The sequence below is a fragment of the Haliotis cracherodii genome, unplaced genomic scaffold (assembly GCF_022045235.1).
Source record: "Haliotis cracherodii isolate W230 unplaced genomic scaffold, xgHalCrac1.p SCAF_5, whole genome shotgun sequence".
Lineage (NCBI taxonomy): Eukaryota > Metazoa > Mollusca > Gastropoda > Lepetellida > Haliotidae > Haliotis > Haliotis cracherodii.
In genome coordinates this window covers 3,538,893-3,559,685 of record NW_027266308.1, presented here as the reverse complement: position 1 = coordinate 3,559,685, position 20,793 = coordinate 3,538,893, and the positions used below count along the sequence as shown (strand labels likewise).

The window sequence follows — 20,793 nt, the reverse complement described above, 5'->3', positions numbered from 1 at the left end:
CTAGATTAGGTCAATTCGCGTTATTTTGATATATGCTCTTTTTATAGTCCTATGACTCATATTTATGACATGAAGTCTGAAAAGCAGTTTTCTGGCATTTCTGACAGTTCTTTAGTTCACAACGTAGTAAAATACAAATCAAAAGAAGTTAAAGATATTTTTTTATTTGACAGATTAACTGTAGACTTAGGAAAAAATTGGGTGCTCTTTAACTTCTTTTAAATACTATACAGTCAAGTTTCATTAATCCGAAAATCAGCTTTATCTGACACTAATGATGGGAACCCATTAAATCAATGCTATTTAGACCTGTTAATTCGACAGTCTCGCACACCGACTCCGACACACCTAATTTGCAACGAATTACCGAAATCACACATTAATCAGTCTCGTTAATCCGACACAGTGATCAGCGTACTCTGTGGTTATCTGCCTGCGAGTACACAGCCAGTGTTTAGATGTCAAGAGAGTCGGCTGGTAGCTGCATATTACAACGGCTGCAGAGATAAACTTGCTTAACAATAAACAATTAATGCTTTAAATAAAGAAAACAGGATTAACCACATGCTTAGATTACATCAATCTCATTAAAATCAGATAAAAGTTCTCGCTATTGCCGAGGACATCCCATTACAGGTCATGTCAGAAGAACCTCTTGCGAACTATGACCGACGAACGTTGGTACTACTTAATTTCGTTTACCCTACATACTCATTAATCCGACATAATCACATACAACCAGCCATGTCGGATTAACAGGACTTGACTGTTTTTCTGGTGTATCATGCTGGCCTGTGTGTTACCATGGTAACAACATATGAGTTTGCGGTATTTATGAGTGTTGTTTATGCTGCTTTGAACAGTATTTAAGTTACATCACTGCATATCAGCTTGATTTGGGTGGAAAGCCCGAAGTGACGCAGGTTTTAGAGTGAATGACTGAGGATGGTTTTATGCAGCTTTTAGCAATATTCCAGCAATATCATGGCAGTGGACACCAGAAATGGGCTTCACAGAAATGGGCGTGACGAGCGAACACTTTAACTACTAGGCTACCAAACTGCCCGCAGGTATAAGATGATTACCACTTTGGTGAAACCCACAAGCATGGAAATGGTGCTGACAAACCTAGAAACTTAATCAGGATGAATTTGGGATTCGAACTCTGTACAAGCGTTCCCCAGTACAACTTGGAGCCAATTAACGGTATCACTGTTCCCAAGACACAGGAGCATGCTACTAAATGCAGCTCGGGGAGCGGGAACCCCAATTCTATACTGTTACAAGTGGCAGCAGGTAGTGTATTGTAGGTTTGGGTTATGGTAGGTCTGGAGTCTTCATCAGTGCTCACAGAGTTACATTCAAAGAAGACCACATTCAAATCAATCTAAAACGAAATCATCACATTGGCCGTACTTCATAAATGCATTCTAGTTACCACCTCCTGACAAAAAAATTATCTCTGAACACTTCATGCTGTAAACACTTCATGATAAAGATGATCTGCCCACAGTACAGAGTGAGTGAGTGAGTGAGTGAGTGAGTGAGTGAGTGAGTGAGTTGGGTTTAACGCCGCTTTTAACAGTATTCCAGTTATATCGCGGCGTGTCAGCTTAATGTGGGAGGAAAGCCCGAACTGATGCAGGTCTCAGACGTTTTCCACTTTGGTGAAACCCACGAGCACGGGCATGGTGCTGACAAACCTAGAAACATAATCGGGGCAAACCGGGATTCAAACCCACAATCATAGGTTTCTGGCGTGCCCAAGGGATGCAACTCTGGACAGCGAATTGCGGCGCCTTAGACGACTGGGCCACCCATGCCCCCACCACACTACAGAAGTATCCAGCTTAAAACATAGCAGTTCCTGTCATTCCTCAAGGACCTTGGCTTACAAGCTCATTCCCCCATAATCCACAGGTTCTTTCACTCTCCATACATACTAACCAGGTTAAAACATGCCCAGTTCATCGCCCTGTTATCCTCACTGTCGTAATACCTGACACCATGCTAGGGTTCCTTTTCTGAGACTTACTCCCTGGAGGTCCTGGTGGCACTGGGTGTGGTCCTCCCTGGGGTGGGGGTGGGAATCTAGCCCCGGGAGGGAATCCTGGTGGGGCACCTGGAGGAGCCCCGGGGGGTGGAGCACCCGCTGGGTAACCTGCTGGGGGGGCTGCTGTTCCGTGTGGGGGTGGCTGTGATCCATACTGTGGGGGGAAGGGATAGGCGGGGGCGGGGTAGGGTGGTTGAGTGGGTGGTGGGTGGGTCGAGGCTGGGTAACCTGCTGGGGGTGGGTAGTTTGGGGGGAAGGCTGCATTGTAGGGGGGTCTTGGAGCTGTAGTGGTGGAGGTTGCAGTGTACTGGGGGTTGGCTGTCTGAGCGTATGTTGCTGCAGGTGGATAGCCTGCCGGTGGGTAGCCGGGGACAGGATAGTGGGCAGGGGGGGGAGCAGCAGGCTGAGCCTGCCCCGGGGGGTAGGTGGGGTACTGGGCAGTGGTGGTGGGGGTGCCGGATATCAGAGGCTGAATGGCCTGATTGCCCTCCTGGGACATGAAGGATGAGGAATACATGCTGCGGTCGACGTAGGGGTTGTAGGAGGAGATGCCGCTTGAGGGCGCCACTGTCGTCGCAACAGTTGTCGGTGGAGGAGGGACTGTCTTCTGGCTGCCATTGACACTCTTCTTTTCAGGAACCTCTTTTCTTGCTTTCTTGGAATCATTTGGCGAGCTCTGGGAAAATACAGAAAGAGGTTAGCTGCACTTCAAAATTATTTCACAACAGATGAGAGAGTACTAGATCACATAATACAGCATCTAAGGATTTTGAAAATGATTGGTTTGTTGTTTGACATTGCACTCAGCAATATTCCAGCTAGGCCTATATGACGGCGGTCGGTAAATACTCGTGTCTGCATGCATCAACCAAGTCAGCGAGCCTGACCACCCAATCCCGTTAGTCGCCTCTTTCGACAAGCATAGTCGCCTTTTACAGCAAGCATGGGTTGCTGAAGACCTATTCTACCCCGGACCTTCACGGGTAACTTTTTAAAGTAATAATAACAGTCAATGCCTCACAACTTTGAAAATTGAACAGAATCTGTGTGAGTGAGTGAGTTTGGTTTAACGCCGCTTTTAACAGTTTTCCGGTATATCACGGCGTGTCAGCTTAATGTGGGAGGATTCGAATCCACAATCATAGGTTCCTGGCGTGCCCAAGGGACGCAACTCTGCGCCTTAGACGACTGGGCCACCCGTGCTCCCGAATCTGAGTCTGAACTGGATGAATGCAGTCTGGTGGGTGTTACCATCACTATGTCAACTCACCACTCTCTTCCTGCTGGGCACGGCAGGGGAGGGAGGGGTGGGGGCTCCCATCTTGGGGGGACTTGGGGGAGGGGACTCCCCCTTCTGGAGGCTGTCCTTGTTCTGCTGAGAGTACAGGTCCAACACTTGATGACACAGATCTGGGGGAACAAGAACAGACTCTACAACAACAGATCCAGTGACACCTGGGCACTCAACTTTGTTGCTTCACGCCACTCTCAGCAACATTCCAGAAATCTGAAGGTAGTTTGTAAATAAAAATGTCTGGAACCTTAGTAAATTCTGTAAATATGTAATGCAAATTGTAAAATCTTCCATCTAACCACATATCCGCTATTATAATGTGTTTTTTGCTGTCATTTTGTACCTCATATGCCGAGGATCTCGGCCTGAGCGTAATAAAGTTCTGTTCTGTTCTGGACCAGACAATCTAGTGATTGACGTCATGAGCATTAATCTCAATTGGGATACGATGACATGCATCAACCAAGTCAACAAGCCTGACCACCCAAACCCGTTAGTCATTTCTTACAACAAGCGTGATTTGCTGCAGACCAATCTAACCCTGATCTTCACGGGGCTGGTGCACTCCAAACTCCATAACCATGATAACCGAGAGCTCCAGATATGTTTTTGAGCAATTGAGTTTTTACTCAATGGTTTCTATTTTAATTGGGTCTTACATTTTTCAATATTTTTTCACTCATCTATTCATCACTCTATTGTTTTTTTCCCAAAAATTAGTGAACATTTTAAGATTAAAAAAAAATGAAATAATGTTTTCGATGCATAAAACTGTTCTAAATATATATAGGCTTGACTTAATTAGCTCGTAATTGTGTTTCGGAAATTACCTCCTTTGTAGGTGAGGTGAAATTGGGTTTAACGTCGCGTCCAAGATTATTGCACTTGTGTAGCGACGTGCATGTACGTGTATGTGTGTGTGTGTGGCTGCTTGTACTAGTCCGGAGTGATGCCGATTTATAGTGTTAGCATACTGAGATACCATGCTGCAGTTTAACATGAATACCCCACTCAGACACAGTATACTGACTCCGAGCCGACCAGTCCTTGTTTTAGCCCCCTTAATGCCAAGCGCCAGACAGGGTAACAAGAAGTACCATCTTTTAACGTCTTTTGGTATGAGGCGGTTGGGGATCGAACCCTGGACCTTCCGCTCTCCCACCTCCTTTATAAGCATGATGGAGAAAAGTTAATTGAAAGTAATTGGGTTTTGAATATTTTTTTTGGGGGGGGGGGGGGGGGGGGGAATAAGATTTTACACCACTTTCAGCAATGTTATGATGTGAGACACAACTGTCATGTCAAAATCTGGTTTTCATCATGATGATTTTAAGCCTCTTCCATAAACAAGTAATGAGTGAGTATTGTTTTACGCCTCTTTTCGCAACATTCCCGCAATATCATGGCAGGGGACACCAGAAATGGGCTTCACACAATGTACCCAATTCCGGAATCGAACCCGGGTCTTCAGGGTGACAAGCAAACACTTTCACCACTAGGCTACTGAACCGCCCCTAAACAAGTAATACTGGGGACCAAGCAGGTACAGTTTGGTCCAGCCTGGGCTCCTTCTGAAAATCATTTTGGGAACTGAACAAAATGCTGGGTGGAAGAAATGTTACGGTAAGAACAAAAGTTCTGTGTTGACAAATTGAGGGAATTTCAAATTTTATCTCTTGAAAATCTCAGGATTCCCGCAAAAACATGTACTAAACTGTTTATATACGACAGATATATTTTCCAGAATTTAATTGCCCATAATTAAGGGTGCATATAACACACGAGTGCGTATTATACACGAATAGATAAGTCTTATGTACATTGATCAATCGGAAGGGGTGCAAATTGGGATTGTTCACTTGCCAATATATTAGCAAATATCGCCGTGGGCGCTTATTAGAGCGGGGCACTTCTTACATCGAATACTGTATCTCTTATTCAGAATGCTGTACTATTGTTCATCTCTCCACAGTCTGGGATATAATGTAAGTGTTTGTTTGTTTGTTTGTTTGTTTGTTTGTTTGTTTGTTTGTTTGTTGTTTAACGCCACACTCAGCAATATTCCAGCTATATGATATATTCCGGCGGTCTGTAAATAATCGAGTCTGGACCAGACACACCAGTGATTGACATCATGAGCATCGATCCACGCAACTGGGAGCGATGACATGCATCAACCAAGTCAGTGAGTCTGACCACCTGATCCCATTAGTCGCCTCTGACGACAAGCATAGTGGCCTTTTACGCAAGCATGGGTTGCTGAAGACCTATTCTTCCCGGGATCTTCACGGGTCTATAATGTGGGTGAGTTTGATTTAACGCCACTTTTAACAGTATTCCAGTTATGTCACAGCATGTCAGTTTAATGTTCGAGGAAAGCCCGAAGTGAAGCAGATCTTAAGACGTTTACCACTTGGGTGAAATCCACGAGAACGGGTAATGTGCTGACAAACCTAGAAACATAATCGGGGCAAACTGGGATTCAAACTCACGATCATAGGTTTCTAGCACGCATAAGGGACGCAACTCTGCACAGTGAAAAGCTGGGCCTTAGACAACTGGGCAACCCCTCAGGGATATAAACCAGTACAGTATTGTGACTGATATGGTTGGTGTGTATAAAAACAGGCCCTGTACAAATCATCACTGACTGCAATGAAATATTATTCAGGTTTGACAACGTTTGTTTCTCTATACCACAGTTTGAGATATCCAGCTACCAGTCTATCACAGTGGCGTGGAACATGACTAGCAAGTAATCAAATCCGGACAAGACAAACCCGTGATTGATACTATGAGCATTATCCCACGCCTTTGAGCCTGACCACCTGATTGTCCATAGTTGGCTCTCATGACAAACAGATTCAGGGGATCCTATTCTTCCCTTGACACCTCATCAGGTCAAATTTGTGGAAAAGGGAATCAGCCAATATATTGGTGAAAACATACTATAATAAAGATTGATTTTTAAAATAATATATGTCCCTGAGTTATTGAGTTTTCGGAGGCTCTAGAAACATTAATAGTGTTCTCTCTAATCACATGAACAACTGCAACGCACAGGGATGAGGATGGGTATGTTCCTTTTCAGCTGAAACATCTTTTCAGTGGAGCATGGTCCATAATTTGGAGGTGTTTAACAAATTTGTGGTCACTAAAATTTGTGGAAAATCACGGATACGCATAAGATTCTCACCCCTGAAAACATCTCATTCACTTTTAATAAACAACTTTCTCTTAAACACAAGCCATCATCTGAGTACTTACAATGTCCCCCCCCCTTATAGCGCAAGTAATGACCGTCCAAAAACGTATGACATCTGAAAACCTTTGAGCGAGTGAGTATGGTTTTACACCACTTTTAGCAATATTCCAGCAATATCACGGTGGACACCAGAAATAGGCTTCACACATTGTACCCATGTTGGGAATCGAATACGGGACTTCGACGTGACGAGTGAAGGCTTTAACCACTATGCTACCCGGACGCCCCTCGAAAACCTTTGACCCGAAGATACATACATGAATGAAATCTATATATGAAGCCATGCTATGAGGATGGAAAGAACAAGTTCTTCGTCTGCGTCTCTTGAACTACAAACCGGGACAACAGTCTCCTCACCTTCCATCAAGGGCATGGACAGGTCTTCCAGGAGGAACTCCCACCACTTCATCTCTCTTCCATGCACTTTCCCCTCCCAGTCTGTGATCTCATACTTCTGGAGGCGGGATGCGAGGTACATCAACGATGTTGCGATGATCTCCGGCTCCCACTGGAGACACAGCGTGGTGCACAGACTGCAGGACACAAGATAGACATGTTACACAAATTAAGACTTCTGGTTTATCGCCTTTTCGAAAGTATGAGAATGGTATCAAGAAAGCTGCTTTCTTAGTGGCTAATGTCGACTTCCTGTTAGTCATTTCATTGGTCGATCATAGTTCTTGAAAGGTCGTTCTGACGGATGTCCTCAGCGGTAGCGAGAACTTGATCTGATTATAATAAGATCGAGGTAATCTAAGCATGTGATTAATCCTGTTTTGTTTATTTAAAGCATTAACTGTTTATTGTTAGGCAAGTTTATCTCCAGCCGTTGTAATATGCAGCTACCAGCCGACTCGTCTCGCATCGAAACACGTGCTGTGTACTCGCTGGCAGATGACCACGGAGTACGCTGATCACTGTGTCGGATTAACAAGACTGATTAATGAGTGATTTCTGTTATTCGTTGCAAATTACGTATGAGTGTAAGACTGTCGGATTAACGGGTCTAAATAGCACTGAATTAATCGGTTCCCATCATTATTGTCGGATAAAGCCTATTGTGGGATTAACGAGTGTCGGATTAACGAGACTTGACTGAATTGTAAGAGCTACTGTTACCATCTCAGCAGCCTGTTGGTGCTGTAGTTACTGTGAAGACACATCGTACATGTCATCCATGACCTATGAGAAACTAGGGCTGGCTAACGATACAACTGATAGAGATTAATAATCTTGTCTCTGGCAATTGATATGATTGACAATTACAAGTCTGTTTTGGTAGATTTAAACTCTATTTCATCACAATTGTTCATGTAAGATATTATCGATGACACAAATTTCATATCGATAAATGTTAATATTACTTTCCATTGACAATGATTCTGATTATTGATCATTTTAGCCAGCCCAAAGAAAAATAAATGCTTCCTGCCGTCTGTAATGTCAGTGAACTAAACGAGGCGGTAACCGACTGACATGTCACTCACCTGTCATTGATGAATGTCCAAGCCATCTGAACAATCTTCTGTACCTTCTCCTTGTCACCTGGAACACACACGGTACACCGAGATCAACACAGGGTACACCGAGATCAACACACGGTACACAGACATCAACACATGGTACACCGAGATCAACACATGGTACACCGAGATCAACACACGGTACACCGAGATCAACACACGGTACACAGACATCAACACAAGGTACACAGACATCAACACATGGTACACCGAGATCAACACACGGTACACCGAGATCAACACACGGTACACAGACATCAACACATGGTACACCGAGATCAACACATGGTACACCGAGATCAACACATGGTACACCGAGATCAACACATGGTACACCGAGATCAACACACGGTACACCGAGATCAACACACGGTACACAGACATCAACACGGTACACCGAGATCAACACACGGTACACCGAGATCAACACATGGTACACAGACATCAACACGGTACACAGACATCAACACGGTACACCGAGATCAACACGGTACACAGACATCAACACATGGTACACCGAGATCAACACGGTACACCGAGATCAACACACGGTACACAGACATCAACACATGGTACACCGAGATCAACACATGGTACACCGAGATCAACACATGGTACACCGAGATCAACACATGGTACACCGAGATCAACACACGGTACACAGACATCAACACGGTACACCGAGATCAACACACGGTACACCGAGATCAACACACGGTACACAGACATCAACACGGTACACCGAGATCAACACACGGTACACCGAGATCAACACGGTACACAGACATCAACACGGTACACCGAGATCAACACGGTACACAGACATCAACACATGGTACACCGAGATCAACACGGTACACCGAGATCAACACACGGTACACAGACATCAACACATGGTACACCGAGATCAACACATGGTACACCGAGATCAACACATGGTACACCGAGATCAACACATGGTACACCGAGATCAACACACGGTACACAGACATCAACACGGTACACCGAGATCAACACACGGTACACCGAGATCAACACATGGTACACAGACATCAACACGGTACACAGACATCAACACGGTACACCGAGATCAACACACGGTACACAGACATCAACACGGTACACCGAGATCAACACATGGTACACAGACATCAACACGGTACACAGACATCAACACGGTACACAGACATCAACACACGGTACACCGAGATCAACACATGGTACACAGACATCAACACACGGTATACCGAGATCAACACACGGTACAACGAGATCAACACACGGTACACAGACATCAACACACGGTACACAGACATCAACACACGGTACACAGACATCAACACACGGTACACAGACATCAACACACGGTACACAGACATCAACACACGGTACACTGAGATCAACACATGGTACACAGACATCAACACATGGTACACAGACATCAACACACGGTACACAGACATCAACACACGGTACACAGACATCAACACACGGTACACAGACATCAACACACGGTACACAGACATCAACACACGGTACACAGACATCAACACACGGTACACAGACATCAACACATGGTACACAGACATCAACACATGGTACACAGACATCAACACACGGTACACAGACATCAACACATACACATTAAACAGCTTTATCTGGGGCTTCATGATAAGTACTCGGGACCTATTCGTTCCCTGCATCCCCCATGGGTGCGTGAGATGCTGAGCATACCTTTGAGAATCTTGGCAAACTTGAGGAGTGAGCTGTGAGGGTGCTCCACCTGCAGGTCGAATTTGATGGTCTGCAGCAGGATCCTCTCCAGCGTCATCACCTCCTCCTGTAGACACAAAGGGAGACAATTACACATGGGGAGAGCATTATATACAGGGAGAGCATCACACATGGGGAGAGCATTACACATGGGGAGAGCATTACACACAGGGAGAGCATTACACATGGGGAGAGCATTACACACAGGGAGAGCATTACACACAGGGAGAGCATTACACATGGGGAGAGCATTACACCTAGGGAGAGCATTACACATGGGGAGAGCATTACACATGGGGAGAGCATTACACATGGGGAGAGCATTACACACAGGGAGAGCATTACACATGGGGAGAGCATTACACACAGAGAGAGCATTACACACGGGGAGAGCATTACACACGGGGAGAGCATTACACACGGGGAGAGCATTACACATGGGGAGAGCATTACACATGGGGAGAGCATTACACACAGAGAGAGCATTACACACGGGGAGAGCATTACACACGGGGAGAGCATTACACATAGGGAGAGCATTACACATGGGGAGAGCATTACACACAGGGAGAGCATTACACATAGGGAGAGCATTACACATGGGGAGAGCATTACACATGGGGAGAGCATTACACATGGGGAGAGCATTACACACAGGGAGAGCATTACACATGGGGAGAGCATTACACATGGGGAGAGCATTACACATGGGGAGAGCATCTCACACAAACACACACACACACAAAACCACACACACACTTAGATCATTACATACAGAGATAGGGCATTACTTTTTCATGTTTTTTGCTATATTTAAAACATATGCCATCATCATGAATACAGAACAATAACTTTAGTAAGCAAATATTTAAATGGTTCATTTTTTGTACTTGGTTTTAATCATGTCTTGAAAGTAATTTTATATCAAATATCTTACAATCGAGACATATTTTGAGGATATATACTGTTGTGAAGGCTTGACATCCCTTCATCATTGTATGTATGAAAATAAGTTACTAGGAGAGACTCCCTAAAGCCACATGACGACTCACTCTGGGATTGTCTCCGAAGGCAGCAAATGACTGGGGGCTGAGGAGGCCATGACAGGTGCGGATGATGTCTTTACACTTCTTGGGCGTCTCTTCCACCTTCCCTGCGAGGAACAGGCAGCAGGCAGCCGTCACCTGAACACACACAAAGATTTCAATGTCAGACACCAGGTGCTCAACAGACACAGTAGCTACAATCTCAGACACCGGGTGCTCAACAGATAGTAGCTACAATCTCAGACACCAGGTGCTCAACAGACGCAGTAGCTACAATGCCAGTCACCAGGTGCTCAAACTACGCCGTAGCTACAATCTCAGACACCGGGTGCTCAACAGACAGTGGCTACAATCTCACACACCAGGTGCTCAACAGACAAAGTGGCTACAATCTCACACACCAGGTGCTCAACAGACAAAGTGTCTACAATCTCACACACCTGGTGCTCAACAGACAGTGGCTACAATCTCACACACCAGGTGCTCAACAGACAGTGGCTACAATCCTACACACCAGGTGCTCAACAGACAAAGTGTCTACAATCTCAGACACCTGGTGCTCAACAGACAGTGGCTACAATCTCACACACCAGGTGCTCAACAGACAACGTGGCTCCAATCTCACACACCTGGTGCTCAACACACAAAGTGTCTACAATCTCAGACACCTGGTGCTCAACAAACAGTAGCCATAAGTACAAATAATATTTTTACTCTAAAAAATACATATTGTACCTTATCCTGACTCATACTAATTGCTTGAATCCCACAGGAAGGTGGTGGGTTCCACCAAGTTTGTGTTCAGACCGTGATCTGTTCATATAAGCCCACGGGAATGTGAATCTTCTTAGTTCTCCTTATATCTTTGTGGGGTACCACCTCTTTCTTCATGAAATGATATGTGTTAATCTGTTAGATTTCTTCCCCTTTTACTTTAAACAATTATAGAGTCAAGCCTGAGTGAACGTGGGTGAGTGTAGTAAGGTCTATCTTCTAGTCGGCATTGTCAGTTGTTGTGGGCTACTAATGGTCCGAGTTGATGAATTCCTACGAGATCCTTCATAGCAAAATCTCAAAGATAGTGATTTGTGAAGACAGTGTCCGATCTCCAAACACAACCTTCCATAAGGGAAGTCGGGACGGAGCAGTTGCCATGAAGGGCTAAAGTGGATGCTATAGCGCTGACTGTGTGGGTTGGATGCTGAAGGTGGATCTAACCCTGCTATCATCCAGAAGGAGATGGTTGGTCTAGAGACTTCAGCTGAAGTTGTCTTTTGGAGCTTGTTCTTTGCAGATATATGCGTAATCCTCCACCTGGGTATAACGACAAATCTTCGATACCCTCCGATCCAAGAATGGATGAGAGTGGTGGGACGTGGAATTGTCAGTCTGGTTGTTCTGGCAGCTAATTCTTGGTGATACAATCCCAACTTAGATCAAGATGTGCTGATGAGTGATCTCCATTGTCAAATCTAGTGCAACTGAAGTCAATCGCACAAATCTCTTGACATTCTGGCAGCCATGGCTAGTGCCAGGAGAAACAAGGTTTTCTGCATCATATGATTGAAGTCAGCTTGTTCTAAAGGTTCATAGGTGTCACTCGTAAGATTGTGGAGTACTATATTCACGTCAAATGCTGGGGTCTGAATTTCTTCTGTTGATCTTCCAAGTCTGTAAGATCCTAACAACACTATCAATTCAGAACTTTGGTAAGTTTGATTCCATTGCACATGGTTAGGACGGAGCTGACAGCTGCTAAGTATTTGCCAAGTGTTGAACCTTTAAGGTTTCTTGTGCTAAGAACTCGGCTACTTGTGGTGAAGTGGCTTTAGCTGCTGGAAAGTCCCTTAGATCTTGCAAACTGGTCAAAACTCTTCCATTCATCATCATATAAATTCTTCATGGATCTGCAGAGGGCTAAGGAGACGGCCTTAGCTGCTCAGATGGAATATCATCTAGCAAGGCTGGTCGTAGCTCAACTTGCTGTGTGAGAATGAAAAAGATTTGGCCAGTTTGGAAGCTCTAGGATTATCTTCAATGCTAGAACAAGGTCTGATAAAATATGATTCCAACAAACTTGAGATCTTGAGATGGTTGAAGATCTGACTTCTGGTAATTGATTAACCAGCCTAGCTGTGTTCACAGTCTCAGAGTAAAGTTCACTTGGTGTTTGAGTAGTTCTGTCTAATGATGCGCTTGAATTCCGTCGTCCAGGTAGAAGGCGCAGCAGATCCCCTTGTTGTGTAGGAAGGCCCCAAATGGTTTGGTCACTAGTGTAAAAATTCCAAAAGGCAAAGGTTATCTCCTGTAGGGGTGAGTGGGGATATCTAGGTAAGCATCTTGTAGATCGATGCTAGATAGTCATGCTGTCTTATCATCTTTAGCTCTGGAAAGTGTAGCATTCTGAACTTTTCTGGCTTTTGAAGTTAATTCTTGTTGAACTCCTTCATATTGTAGATTAGAAGAAATTTTTCTTTGGAGTTCTTTTTGGGTACCAAGAAGTTCGGAGTTGGGACCTCTGGCTGTATTTACTCTACTGCTCCGTTGAAGAGAAGTGTGTTGATCGCTTCTGCTAACTTGGGTTGCATACCTCCTAAAGTACTCACGGGAATGAAAAAACCCTGTTTTTTTCGACCTCAGATTTTAAATAAATGCAGTTAATATACAAAATATATAAATATTCAAACAACTCAATTAGTACTAAGTGCCTACAAATTACCTCCTATAAAGTACATTTTGTATTGAGCACTAAGATAAAACTAGCAAATCCAGACTAGTACTTTTCCAGTTGTTTTGTTATATTGTATTTACATCTACGTAATGCTTTGTGTCGATTATTAAATCCAGCAAAACAGTTTTTTTTCATTTCCATGAGTACTTTAGTATTGTACTTTTGGAGGATTGAGGGAGAGAGGTGGTTCTTCTCATTTGTCTGGATGGTTAACTTCCTTAATAATCTCTGTTATGAAAGGGCCATCCAAAATATCCCAATTTTCCAGTCTTCCGCTTACTCTTGATTGCTGTATATGGAGGGGTAGAGGTGGAAGGTCCCAATCGTTCATCAGCTCCCCATCATCGGTAGGCACGGAATCCCCTGGCTCCTCGGCCACACCACGAACAGAAGACGTCTTGCCACCTCCGCAGTTAGAACACTTGTGTTTAGCTTTATGGATTCCAGAAAATCTGCTCTTGACCTGTGTCCTCTGCATGGACTGTTTGTTCAGGCAATTCATGATCTGGACAGATGTTATTAATTCTGGTCCTTTGAATCCTGTACAACATCTTTGTTGACACTCTGGATATGACTGTCAAAGATCGATGTATCCTCATAGGGTCCACATAGTAAGGTCTTCAAATAAAGGTCTGACCAATGAGCTATTAAACCTTGACAATGTAGTAATGTAAGACCTGCAGAAGCTGAGCTGATATGATCTGAGACGAATTCTTGATACTTAAATCAGTGTTGGACTGTGGGGTCTTAAGCTCATTGAGCATTGCGTCATTGATGGAGTGAGTGAGTGAGTTGGGTTTAACGCCGCTTTTAACAGTATTCCAGTTATATCGCGGCGTGTCAGCTTGATGTGGGAGGAAATCCCGAAGTGATTCAGGTCTCGGACGTTTACCACTTCGGTGAAACCAGCGAACACGGGTATGGTGCTGACAAACCTAGAAACATAATCGGGGCGAACCGGGATTTTAACCAACAAACATAGATTTCTGGCGCGCCCAAGGGACGCAACTCTGCACAGCGAATCACAGCGCCTTAGACGACTGGGCCACCCGTAACCCCCCTCATTGATGGACCATGATATGGCAAGGCCAAAGAAAGAGTGTCTGGTGATGGTATCAAGTTGAGCCAACTTCTGAGACGACAACCATAAAGAAAAAGTAGTGTGAGGTATCGCCTAAATCTTGTTTAGAGGAAGATGTAGTTCAGGTGCGCCTGAGTGGCTAAGGAATGCATTCAGGTGAGCTGTGGTGTTTTTTCTCCGGGAACACTGTTCAGAATGTTTCAAATACCTTTCAGAAATGAGATGAGATAAGCAATTAGTATGAGTCAGGATAAAGTAAATTTAATCTTTTCATTCTACCGGAAGGTGTTGACACAAAGAGAAATCAAAAGCACTGGGACAATAGTCCTGTTACCATGGTTACTCTGTTACTGTATCATGCTTCCGAAAGATGACAAAGTAGAGATAATATATGGATAGGAACTGTATTTATTGTAACAGGGTTCACACCAGGAATTTTCTGACATGGACCCTTTATCTGAAAATTCAAAATATACCAGAAGTACACCCACACTAGCCCATACAGCACAATGTTAAAATGCCCCATTGACTTTGAAAATGTGGGCCTTTTTTCAAAATTAGGGGCTAAAAGCACAAGGCCCCACCCTAGAATTATCCCTGCTGTAAAGGCCATGATTATCTCTACTTTGTCATCCAACATCTAAGTAATGCCTCTCAAACAATTCATGCGTAAACTTTGACTTGAATACTCACATATCTGTGGAACTCCTTGAAGGAGTGGAACATGTAGAACCGGTGGAAGTACACCACTCCCGTGGAACATGTGTCATAGCGTCTGGGGATCATTAAGGCAGAACAGTCTTGATGAGATATATTAGTAAAAAATTAAATAATGTTTTTGATGTATATAGGCTTGACTCGGAAAGCATTATTTTGTTTCGGATACTAGCTCCGTTGTACACATGCTGAAAAAGCTTCATTGCATATTTACGAGTGCTGTTTTCAAACAATCAAGTTTTTCATTTAATGCATGCATTTCTGTATGCAAGTTAACTGAAAGTAATTGGGTTTGAATAGGTTTGGGGGGTATTTTACACAAATACACAGCTTATCTGTAGCTTTAGTAAACAAAGACTTTTTCTGAAAATGTTAGCACTGTAGTGATTTCAATGCAATCTCAGTCCAAACAACATGAACAACGTCAATGGCAAGGCAAGTATCAGCAGTTTGCCCACTCACCAGAAGTGATGTACTTAACATGGTCAATCATATTTTCTGGGCCGTTCTTATTAACTATACCATTATTTGGTTGAGTGCTGTGGAAATAGAGTAGTTTAGGTACAATGGCATCAAAGGTTCCTTGGATACTAAACTACAGGTGAGGTGAGGTGAGGTGAAATAGGGTTTAACATCGCGTCCAAGATTATTGCACTTATATAGCGACGTGCATGTACGTGTGTGTGTTTGTGTGGCTGCTTGTACTAGTTCGGACTGATGCCGATTTATAGTGCTAGCTCACTGAGATACCATGCCGAAGTTTAACATGAATAGCCCACTCAGACACAGTATACTGACTCCGAGCCGACCAGTCCTTGTTTTAGCCCCTTAATGCCGAGCGCCAGACGGTAACAACAAGTACCATCTTTTAACGTATTTTGATATGACGCGGCCGGGGATCGAACCCCGGACCTTCCGCTCTCCGGGTGGACGCTCTACCACTAGACCACGGAGGCGGTCTCAATGGCATCAAAGGTTCCTTTGATACTAAACTACAGCCGATGTAGAGTAATAGTCAACATGGTCAAGGATACAGTCCTAGCTTGGTTCCCGCATCCAGGATAAGACGAGCTCCCTCCCGCCGGTACCGCGCCTCAATGTTGGCATCCATGCCATGTTGCGCGGATGCTGAGTTGCGGATATCTTTCTTCTCAAAATACCAACAAGGCATCTCTGAAAGAAAGGAAAATACTTCAGCTACTACTCACTAGGGTTGTTATGATTCACTCGCGTATTCAGTGAATCGAACCGTATCCATTCATGAATTGAATTCCTTATTTGTGGTCACTAGAATCGAATATTTACGAATATGCAATCATGTACATCTACATACCCTGTACCTAAAAATATCCATAAGAACATATTATATGCGGAGATTTCTTTAAAGACAACACTCATATATATAATTTGACAGTATTGTGGTCACTGGTCATTGTCGTATTTGAGAAGATACTAGTACCTGGATAAATGCAGTATATAAATGGATAATATATTAATAATTATCTAACCATGTCAAATAATTTATGTTGTTATTTTTCACTGAATGTAATAAATTAAAGATAAACTGCTGACTTGTTATTGTATTCGTGAAACATATACGTATTCGTTACCCTATATTCATGATATGAATCATATTCGCCTCATCGAGTATTTGTTGCAGCCCTACTACTCACTATTCCTTGATAGTGTTCCTCAATAGGCTATCAATATTTGGTGGAGTGTTGTGAAAAGCGAGTTCCTTGATCAGGACCCTGGTTAGAATCATCTTCTCGAGGCAAGAGAGTTAACTGACTTTAAAAGTCCAGTTTCCACCCTTGCCGAACTTGGCTGGAATTACTGGGCTCAATCGCAGCGCCATCTGTGGCTATAACAAGTTAAGTCCCTTCTATGCCTCTCCTATGGACCAATCAGATTCCACCGCTCGTCTCACTTGCGTTTGCTTCACACAAAATGGTGGCGCCCAGTCAGGACGATCTGATTGATAATCAAGATCTATATTGTGATAAAAGGGGTCTTACATCATGAAATGCATCAAATCACATGAGCACCTTGATTAAAAACATGAAAAGATTTGGAAAATATCTGCTGACAACGAGTTGGCGGTGCACATGCTTTGCAAATCCTGCAATCGACCGAAATCTGCATGACAGTTTACGACCCAGATTTCGATTTCAGTACGCGATTTTGATTGGACTATGCATAGACTCGTTAGTCCAGCCAAAATGTAACTCCATAATACCAGCCTAGTTCGGCAAGGGTGGAAACTGGACTTTTATAGTCAGTTAACTCTCTTGCCTAGGGAAGATGGGTTAGAATAGGTCCGCAGTATTGTATTACTTGTAGCAGCTACTACACGGACTTGGTAGTCCGGCTTTGTGACAAGACTGACAACAACAACACTGAAAATGGGAACACAGAGTTACCAAAAACGTTTTTTAAATCCTTCTTTACCAAACACAGCAATACCAAAAAATACACCTGCATCTGACATAATGTCATCTGTATACTTGTCAAATGTGCTGCTCGTATGTAGTTTTAGGATTTAAAATGATAATGGATTTTGAGTCATTTTTGTCTTAATGTAGTGGTACAAATTTGTGTATTGGTATTTGTGCTTTGTACATTGATTATTAATATCTGTTATAATTTCTTAATCATTGCTGCCTTCTAATGTCTAATGTCTGTTTTACAATGCTAGATACAAAATTGTTAAAAATATAAAGGGCAAATGAAAACGCATTGCTGTTTCGGTTCATCCTGATTCTTTCAGCCACCTGCTCGCTTGGTTGATGTTGTTGTTGTTGGTTTGTTGTTTAAGGACGCACTCAGCCATATTCCAGCTATATGACCTATGATGACAGCGGTCTGTAAATGATCGAGTCTGGATCAGACAATCCAGTGATTGATATCATGAGCATCGATCCACACAATTGGGACCGTTGACATGCATCAACCAAGTCAGCAAGCCTGATTACCCGATCCCGTTAGTCGCCTTTTACGACAAGCATGGTCACTTTTCACGGCAAGCATGGGTTGCCCGGAATCTACCCCGGAATCTTCACGGGTCCCTGGACAAGATTAGTTACATTAGTTACATGTACATGCTGCCAAGAATTAGCTGGAATATAGTTGACTGCAGTGTTAAACAACAAACAAAGAATGGTTTTGAAAAAAATAAATTCCTGGTTTGTTTACCATGTCTACTTTACAAAGTTCCATCTTTGTTGCCAATGCCAGTTTCAATGTGATATATGATCGCTATAGCCGAAATAAGGTATAACTTATACAGCCTAAAGCTGATTTTTGATATTTCTACCATTCTTCAATGTTGACCATACTGTGTTTGTGTCTACAATACTCAATGATCTACCGACAAGCTACCAGTAGCAAGGTTTTTGAATAAATGCAGTCCTACTGGACAGGGTTATTGCGAAAAACCGGTCATCTGCAGTATTTGGGGCACTGCTTTGGTGGTTTCCATAAGCAAAACGTCACCGAGAGAAACAAGCCTTACCATCCTATTTTTCAATTGTGATGCTGTCGCATGCAGCTTTATTTGTAGCATCAAACAAATATGGCACATATGTGTCCGGTTTAATTCATGTGTACCAACCGAACAAATGGTCGACCTCTGTTGTTCATGAAACAGTGTTGTAAAATGCTGTGTGACGACAATCTATGTGACAGTGATAGATGACAACGATATTTGTGGATGTAGACGCGATAGATGACATTAGAAATAATGTACAAATGAATGGCCCCAAATACGTATTCCCAATAAATAAAGAATAAATATACTAATACATAAATTGTTCTTATAGCCTAGTTATTATTAATATGAGGTGCCCTTATGGCCCCATGAAATCGCTGACGTCTTGCTGAGGCGCCGTTTCATCCTGGGTCCACTGTACTGGTGACCTAAAATTGCCTATAAATGAATAGCTGTTCTTTCCTGCGTAGCCAGAACTTGTCATGATTAATATATGCTGGTTTTCGTGCCAACATGTACAAACAAAACTCACGTGAGGGGAGATATACTTACGGAAGAGAATAAAATCTTGACAAAGTTAAAACGCACACCGATCACAAAACGAGAAAACGAGTTAGTTCCCTTGGCTACCAAAAATCGTTTAGTGATGTCGTAAATGTGCGCTTGCAATTGTAGATGCTAATCAAACGCTTATCGATAAAAATAATTTAGAGTGACATGTTTTTATTATACTTCAGCATAAAAAATATATCCAAGATAATCAGATAACATAAATAGATGAAACAATAAAAACATACCGGGCAAAACCAGAACTTACCAAAAATTCAACTCATACATAATGAAACTTTTAATTGCTTATTTGCCCAATCCCTGTCAAATTCTCTACTTGACTTCTCGAAAACAGACGCAGTTATCAGTCTGTCGCAGCACCTCCCTTTACGGTCATCTCTCTGAGAAGCATTTCCCTTATGTAGTGATATTGCTTGAGGCAAATACCATTAGGACGTTTGCGTGATTGTATCCCTTCTAAATAGGACATTTTCTTTAATGTAGCATTACCAAATATATCTTCGTGACGTTTCGGATGACAATCAGTCAGTGGCCCAGAAAATGGACCTTTCTGAAACCCTTTTATGACATTTCAAGTTAATTGTTTGGTTAGAATAATCCCCCATGATTTTATTAATTTTCGTTACTCACTCACATGATTATTTGTCATAGAGACTTTGCCAAAGAGGTCTTCCAATTTAGATCTCTATGAAAACACACGCCCCAAAAATAACTGAGTGATAACTGGGCGTTTGCCTAGTAGACAACATTGTTGACAATATATGTGAGTATTACAAAACAATAATAGTTGATAAATGTAGGTCCTGTTTCGTCAACAAATACTTTATACGTTTTAAATTTGAAATTGGTACATATTTAGCTGTAACTATAATGTACCTAGTTGTTTACATCTAACGGATAATATCATGAAACAAAATATGTCATGTGTCTCGAGTTATAAACATTAGTTCCATATTTGCAAATATCATTTATGTTCGGTTTTGAGTCAATTGTTTGATTTTGAATCCTAGTTTTTGGAACATATGTGTTCCGTGTATTTACAGGAGTACTATTTGCATTACGATTTCTAAACATACTGTCTGTATCGGGGCAGATTTTAATTATTCATTTAGAATATGGACGCGAAGAGTTAAACCATAAATTAATTTATACCATGTAATATATTTTTAAATGATAAAAAATTATTTTTGATAACACAAAATTACAAAATAATATTAATGTATTATAATATGAAGTAGGTTGTGTAGGAA

General features: G+C 42.7%; 1 protein-coding gene across 2 annotated transcripts; it reads right to left on the bottom strand.

The window, feature by feature from the left end:
- Positions 1-1,528: 1,528 nt before the first annotated feature.
- Positions 1,529-19,586, bottom strand: LOC139442701 (cyclin-K-like). Of its 2 annotated transcripts, none has more exons than XM_071223581.1 (9): positions 19,526-19,586; positions 16,518-16,656; positions 15,460-15,541; positions 10,961-11,092; positions 9,870-9,975; positions 8,100-8,157; positions 6,970-7,145; positions 3,324-3,463; positions 1,529-2,729 (listed from the first exon to the last, which is right to left on the bottom strand). In XM_071223581.1, the coding sequence occupies exons 2-9, from the start codon at positions 16,652-16,654 to the stop codon at positions 1,968-1,970; spliced, it is 1,593 nt and encodes a 530-aa protein (XP_071079682.1). In that variant the 5' UTR covers positions 16,655-16,656; positions 19,526-19,586; the 3' UTR covers positions 1,529-1,967. The 2 variants fall into 2 exon arrangements, with proteins under 2 accessions (XP_071079682.1, XP_071079683.1); XM_071223582.1 differs by having other exon boundaries at positions 19,506-19,568.
- Between the last annotated feature and the right edge of the window lie 1,207 nt (positions 19,587-20,793).

Bases quoted from the DNA above. Each gene is read 5' to 3' on its own strand.
- LOC139442701 (XM_071223581.1), bottom strand. From the start codon at position 16,654: ATGCCTTGTTGGTATTTTGAGAAGAAAGATATCCGCAACTCAGCATCC. The intron at 9,976-10,960 runs GTGAGTCGTCAT...TTGTGTCTACAG, and splicing joins CCTTCGGAGACAATCCCAGA to GAGGAGGTGATGACGCTGGA. The intron at 2,730-3,323 runs GTGAGTTGACAT...GTATTTTCCCAG, and splicing joins TGCCCAGCAGGAAGAGAGTG to AGCTCGCCAAATGATTCCAA.